At 44.0% G+C, this 6,982-nt stretch overlaps 1 protein-coding gene across 3 annotated transcripts in view; it reads right to left on the bottom strand.

Moving 5' to 3' along the window:
* Positions 1-1,278: 1,278 nt before the first annotated feature.
* ALAS1 (5'-aminolevulinate synthase 1) overlaps positions 1,279-6,982 on the bottom strand; it is a 28,201-nt gene continuing 22,497 nt past the window's right edge. For all 3 annotated transcript variants that reach the window (XM_048490509.1, XM_048490507.1, XM_048490508.1), the window contains exons 7-11: positions 5,878-6,057; positions 5,615-5,779; positions 3,304-3,572; positions 2,918-3,080; positions 1,279-1,582 (exon numbers count right to left, since the gene is read on the bottom strand). In XM_048490509.1, coding sequence (XP_048346466.1) covers positions 1,422-1,582; positions 2,918-3,080; positions 3,304-3,572; positions 5,615-5,779; positions 5,878-6,057 — 938 coding nt within the window. In that variant the 3' untranslated portion in view covers positions 1,279-1,421. The remainder of the gene's footprint in view (positions 1,583-2,917; positions 3,081-3,303; positions 3,573-5,614; positions 5,780-5,877; positions 6,058-6,982) is intronic.

Genomic DNA, 6,982 nt, shown 5'->3' with positions numbered 1-6,982 from the left:
TGCCAGAGGGCAGAACTTGCTGCTGGCTTCAGCACTGAACGTGAAGAATGTACAGAACTTTACCAATCTGCAAAAAGAAACCTAAAGCTGGGGACCCTGACCCCCACAGCTGTCACAGACCAAGTCAACACATTTGGGCCAAAACTCAACAGCACCATTTGGGAAGTTTTCTGGATAGAGTAAAAACATTTCAAATGCTTCTCTATCTCCATTTGTGGAATGAGGAGATTCCCAACAAACTGTGAGGCAAGTAAACATCAGTTGTATCTATGGCAGAGTCTGAGTTTGTCGATGGAGACAACTTTGTGAAATTTTCCACAGAATCATACAGGAAACTAATCTTTCAGAGGGTATCTTAAACATTTTAAAAGGCATGCCCCCACCCTTGAGAAGTCTAAATCTAGATTGTCTAAATCTATATTAAGAGGTTGCCATTCTGCAGGCTACCAAGGTCTGTTTAAGTTTGTGCGGGTAATTACCAATCAATCTCATAAAGCACTCTGCCAAGAGAATATTCTTATACTCCTGGGTGTTCTGAGCAACAACAGATGCAGGGTAGTCCAGGGGGCTGGTAGGTACCTATGGAATTATGTTCTAGAGTTTGCACAACTGCAAAATAGCTGCAGAGGCAGAGCTAACTACAAAATGTTAGCAGGCGAATTCATGAAGTAACATTTTCACATTTCCAGCAGAAGCTGTTTTTAACCAGATGCCTTTTAAAATGAATGCATATTTTCTTGCATACTTTCTGTCACTCAGTGAATAGCCTTATGCTGCGGTGGCAACTTTAAAAGAACTCTGCACTGCCGAGCAGAAGCCCCACTTGGCCCCATCTACTGTCTAAAATGTGTTTGCCGGCTCCAGAAAAGGTGCCAGCAGGCCCCATGGCACCCATAGGCATCACACGGGGGACTGCTGGGGTAGTTCATGCTAGACTTTGTGCTCATCCCATTCAGGCAAGAGGACTTCATTTCACCACGTTTGGGGCCATGATCTAAAACAGCTAACTCTGTATTCACCTCCAACAATTCATTCTTTGGGACTTTAAGACTTAGAAATGATGAAAATGCCAGCAGCATTTAAAAGCTCTGTGCACCCCAACCAGGATTATACTTGTATTCCCCGCCCCCCCATACTCTCATTGAATCCTGGCAGGTTAAGTTTTTGACATACTTGTTTAGAACTGAAAGACTAGAGAGCTCCAACATGTTTCCTTTTTATTCTAAAACCATTTATCTGAAGAGGGGAATAGAAAAAGTCAAGTGAGAAATCCAGAGCTTGTATACACCATCTTAAAGTTTATTTTCAGGAGCTGTATACGTAAACTACTGATTAAAATGCAAGAAATATGCCAGTAAAAATACTACAGTGAACATCCGAATACAAGAGTCCTAGACACAGACAGGGGGTTACAGTCTGCTTCAGGCAGTGACAGACACTAGTTTGCTCATTCCACTGAAGAAGGACCGCTCCCTTTCGCTCATGACTTCGAAGTGCAAGGGCCGCCTACAGAAGTTGCATTCTGCTGAGGAGTGGGGCTTCAGCTCCAGGCCCACCTGCTTCCAGGTAGCTAGCAACTTCTCTGCAAAGCAAAAGGGAAACCAGAGTTACTTCTTGCTTCTGTTACATTCTCTGCCACCACATTGCAGCATTAGCTCTCCAAGACACAGTTTAATAACAAGGATTCTGAGGCATCCAATGGCTGTTTCTTTCTTAACAGCTGTTCTCCAACAGAGTGGCACTGGTTTTTAAGCACCAATAAATGTGTCTATAAAATGTAGTCTGAAGCTTACTATTACGAGACAGCGAAGGATATAAACCTGTCACATAAACTAAAAAGCCCACTGTTATTTTCTCCACTAAACGGTTTTCATTATGTTGAGGGAGCAGAAGGAAAATTCTTGCCTGGCACATCTCTTCCTCATCCTTTAGACTTCCATCCACACCCTCGCCGTTCAGGTGCTCTAGCGCATACAGCCTTAAAGGACCAAAGGCTCTTTAATGACAGACTGTGGGAAAGACTGAACAAGGTCGGCAAAAGATCTCCAAGCTCTCCCCTCACCCCAACAGCCATTCCCAACCCTAGAAGAATTTATTCCAGGGATCACAAGACCTAGGTGAGGATCAGGAGGACAAAACTGCTCACTTTGCTTCGTCTTCTGTCAACAAAGCTCTGCTCACAGAAGAGGGAGATTTTGCCCCTAGTCTGACTGCATCTTTCTCGTTCACATGCCTATTAATGGCACATAGAACCCAAGGTCCTGGGAATACACTTTCCCAAGGGCAAGAATAGTAGTGGTGGTGTGTGTAAAACTGAGAAGAGTGGCGACTGTTGGTGCTTTCTGGTGATGGATTGCTAGCTCCCAACCAACGTCCTCAAATATTCAGCAGGAGTTAGTTCTAGACAGGAGAGAGTGTGGAGCTGGGCTAGCATCAGTACCGATACATATGGACCCAGATGCACATGCTATTTTCTGTAGAGAGGACAATGCAGATGCTCAAATGGAAGGAAAACGGGCAAGTTGTGTATAGCCAAGGGCTCTATTAGAATAAGGCTTGGCATGTGTACTGAACTCAGTCTTTCAATTTGTTCCCTTTGTTGCAGTAATACATAATACAAGGGACAGTAGCCTAGCACAAGTGCTTCCTGGGTTCCAGGATCCAGAATGACTATTCTAGTTTAACAGCACACACCCTTAGTAGGAGGCTGAAATTCCAATTAGAACCACTTTTGGCCTTTTCAAGGTCTCTTCTGTCAGCTGTCAAATTCTTCAGGCAATTATAGTAATTCATCTTGGAGGCCAAATTAAGTTTATTATTTCTTTAGGGGGTCAGGCATAGCAGTATGGATGATTGGATGTGAAAGAAAACAACCCACACAAATTACTATTGCACTTTAAGATTCCCTTTGGCTTACCAATAAAATAGTTCATCATCTGTGGGGTGTGATGAGGCGTGGGAGCAATACGTAGCAGCTCTTCTCCATGTGGGACAGTGGGGTAGTTAATTGCTTGAACATAGATGCTATGCTGGCTCATCATTTTGTCACAGATCTCAGTATTTTTAGCAGCGTCTGCAACCTGAAGTTGGCAAGATGACATACAGCTAAGTGTAAAGTCAACAGATCCCAGACAGTAAAACATGAATATGTGTACGGGAAACCACAGTCCTCCTATGACAAAACACCAAATACTATAGGAACTGGAACTAGTGCTTGTCAGATACTGCCAAATGTCTGAACCATTAACCACTCAAACCGATATTATTTTACACTTTCCAAAATTAGCAGCCTTCAATATTTACCCTGATTGGAATGATGTGACTTGGACAGTGCACAACAGGAAACCCAGCATCCATCAACATTTGCCTCATGAGTTTCACATTGCGCTGGTGTTGGCGGCGAAGAACTTGTCCCTCTGCACTTTTTAGAACCTTCAGAGATTCAAGCGCACCAGCCAGGAGCATGGGTGGCAGGGAAGTGGTGAAAATGAAACCAGCAGCATAGGAACGCACGGTGTCTATCAGAGAACTCGTACTTGCAACATACCCCCCTACACAGCCAAATGCTTTACCTGGAGGAAGAAAATCCACAATTATCCTTTTTTCTTCTTCTGAACTCTTTGATTACAGCCAGTTACATGTTGACTGAGCCCTCAACAAGCAAGTTATCATTTCTTAACTTTTTCCCATAGAAAAGAGCTATACATTGTATGGTGGAAGTACTAAGTTTATAATTTAATTTATTCAATGTATATACGTATATACTGCCCTTCCCCACATGGGCTCAGGGCAACCTCCAACACATACATTTAAAACATAGGTGGTGACTGAACTTAAAATTCCATAATTTAACATCTCACCTAAAAGAAATCAGAAATAGTAGAGGAGGGGGAGAGGAAGGGAGCCATTTAGATGGTAGATCAAATGCCTGGTGGAATAGCTCATTCTTACAGGCCCTGAGGAACTGCATCAGATGCTGCAGGGCCCTGGCCTCACTGGACAGAGCATTCCGCCAGGTTGGGGCCAGGGCTCAGAATGCTCTGGTTTTGACTGAGGCTAGCCAGGTAACTTTTGAGCTTGGGACCACCAGCAGATTGTTATTTGCTGTCCTCAGTGTCCTTTGGAAACATATTGGGAGAGACAGTCCCCATACATACAATGGCCCCAGACCATTCAGGTATTTGCAAGTCAATACCAAAACCCTGAACCTGATTTGGTACTTCACCTGGGGCCAATGCAACTGGTGGAGCACTGGTTGGATGTGCATTCACCACAGGATCCCAGTAAGGACCCGTGGTGCTGCATTTTACCCCAGCTGGAGTTTCCAAAGTAGGCCCAAGGGTAGTCCTGCCCAGAGCAAGAAGTAGCAATCAAGTCTAGAGATGACCATTGCATGGATCATTATAGTTGGTTAGTTTGGAATAGATAGGGTGCTAACAGTCTCACCTGCCAAAGATGGTCCAAAGTCAGGTAAGCAATGTCTTTGACCTGAGCCTCCATAGATAGGGAGGCATCAAAGATCACACCAAGATTCCTAATGGTAGGTGCTAAGTAACCCCATTAAGAGTCGGCAACTGGGCAACACCCCCCCACAGGACCTCAGATGGAATCAGCTTCACTCGGGTCCATTTCTACCACCCCACCATGGCCTCCAAACAGCTGGCTAGAACCCCTGGAATGGTATCTGAATGACCATCCATCAATAGATATAGTTGGGTATCATAAGACAATCACCCCAGGTTTGTATTTTCAAAAAAATCACTTATTTGAAAGCACCTGTCTCCTCTACATATTAACAATGATCCATGGGGGGGGGGGGGGGGGGGTGTGCCACCCCATGAAGAAGCTGGCATGAAATCTTATTTTGGAGGGTTACACAAGGTGCAATTTTCATATGAGGGCAGGCAACCATATAATAGAAGACAAATTAGAGGCAGGAATTATTCACTAAATAGAGTACTGTATAAAATGGCAAAGTTCAGTCATAGTCAGTAGTAGGAAGTATATCACTCAGTCATTTCTGCCAGTCCTGCTCAGATTAGGTGAAAAGTTTGCAGTTCCAGGGATCGTTTATAATTATTTTACAAGAGTGAACAGCAATGGCTGGGACGCCTATTTGTGTAAACCAATATGACCACAAGCTGTACTTTAAATTTAGCTTGCAACACAAAGAACTTCGGAGTTTACACCCTAACACTGTTATGTAACCTTCACTGTCTGTTCCCTACACACCAGCACTTGCTTTTCTTTTCAAAATTGCAACCTTTCAGTTTGATGAAGTCATCATGAGAAATATCTCCCAGTAGAACCAGTTGCTACAATACAGATTTACTAGGTCTGTTCATAACAAATCTCCTTACACAACTCCCACGTCAAGCTTTCAGGATTAAGAATGTTCTCTTAGCAGACTTAAGTTTTAAAGATACAGCTCTATCAATAACTAAGGTTTGAACTTACCCAATTTGCTGCCCATATGGCTGAATTGATCAAAGAATCATTGATCCTTGCAGCAGGGGTATTGTGTCATTTACAATGGTGGTGTACTATTTAGTTTCATGGCCCTCGTTTAGCTAGCCTACTTCAACATTAAGTTGAACAGTACAGTAGGTCATACCTAGTGTTCCAGAGATAACGTCCATTTTATGCATCACGCCATCTCTGTCTCCAATACCACCTCCTCGAGCCCCATACAGTCCGACGGCATGGACTTCATCTACAAAGGTAATTGCCCCATGTTCATGAGCTACATCACAGAGCTCTTCCAATGGACAGACAGCACCTAATACAACACAATAGCAACAGATCATCAACATTTTTGTTGTTCTGGGTCATACGCTCTCACATTTCAACCAATCACATGTGATACAGCAAGCTTACCATCCATTGAATGAACAGTTTCAAAAGCAACAATTTTGGGAGTAGATGGATTTGATTTTCTCAATAGTTCACGGAGGTGACCAACATCATTATGGCGAAATATGTGCTTTGGCACTCTGCTATTTCGAATCCCCTGGATCATGGAAGCATGGTTTCCAGAATCTGAGTAAATTTCACAACCTGAGGGGGATAATTAAAAAAACGAACTATTACATTTAAAATGTGATATTTTATAGCAGGGCAGGCCACTCATTAACTGGAGACAATTCCTTCAACTAGCTGAAGCTTAAGTGTAAGTTGGACAAAGAAGCCTATCAGCCCCATCTGGGAGGGGGCATGTGTGTGAATCCACCGGTGGGAGTGGTGTGTGGCTAAGCTGGTGGATTTGCCCTCCTCAATGTTCCCCGGCAGAAGGGTGAATTTGCTGGCATGCAGCTGCCACCACCCTTCCCAGCGGTGGGACATGGTGCCAGCATTCCTGTACAGCAGCAGTCCGGCAGCATGGCCGGAGGGAGGGGGGAGAAGGGGCTGAAGCAACTAGACTTGTCTATTCAGTCTAATAGGGGCTTCCTGGCAGCAGAGAGGCTTTTTGGCATTTTAAGCCTCACCATGCTGCCAGGAAGCCTCTTTGGGGGTGGCGGCCTGGTGGGGCTGTGGCACTGCAGTCAGGCACCCGGTCCCTTGGATAAGGTTGTGAGGCAACAGGAATTTTAATCCTGGGCTTCTGCTGCCAGCTACTGCTCAAATCCAAATATGCTAGCAAGAATAACCTTGGAGCCTCAGTAGGGCAGCAACATCGCTCTACGATTTCTTAAGCACAATTATTTGATTAATCTAGAGACTGTTTTTCCTCACTAAAACACAAAGATTACAAACTTTTAAAAAACTGAATTAAAACACAAAACACACAAATTAAACAATGCAATGAAATGGACTCAGATTTTTCAGACATTAAAACAGCACCCTTTCCCTTTATAAAAAAAATCCCCTGCTGCACAAATCCCCTTTAGCTCATTCTGCAGGCCCTTCCGTGGGAGAATGGCTCTGAGTAGCTGCACCTATGAGCACAGAGGCACCTTCAATAGGCTTGGCTCAGATGAACAAA

The sequence above is a fragment of the Sphaerodactylus townsendi genome, linkage group LG03, assembly GCF_021028975.2.
Source record: "Sphaerodactylus townsendi isolate TG3544 linkage group LG03, MPM_Stown_v2.3, whole genome shotgun sequence".
NCBI lineage: Eukaryota > Metazoa > Chordata > Lepidosauria > Squamata > Sphaerodactylidae > Sphaerodactylus > Sphaerodactylus townsendi.
Note: the sequence above shows the minus strand (reverse complement) of the source record. Positions and strands in the feature narration are given on the sequence as shown.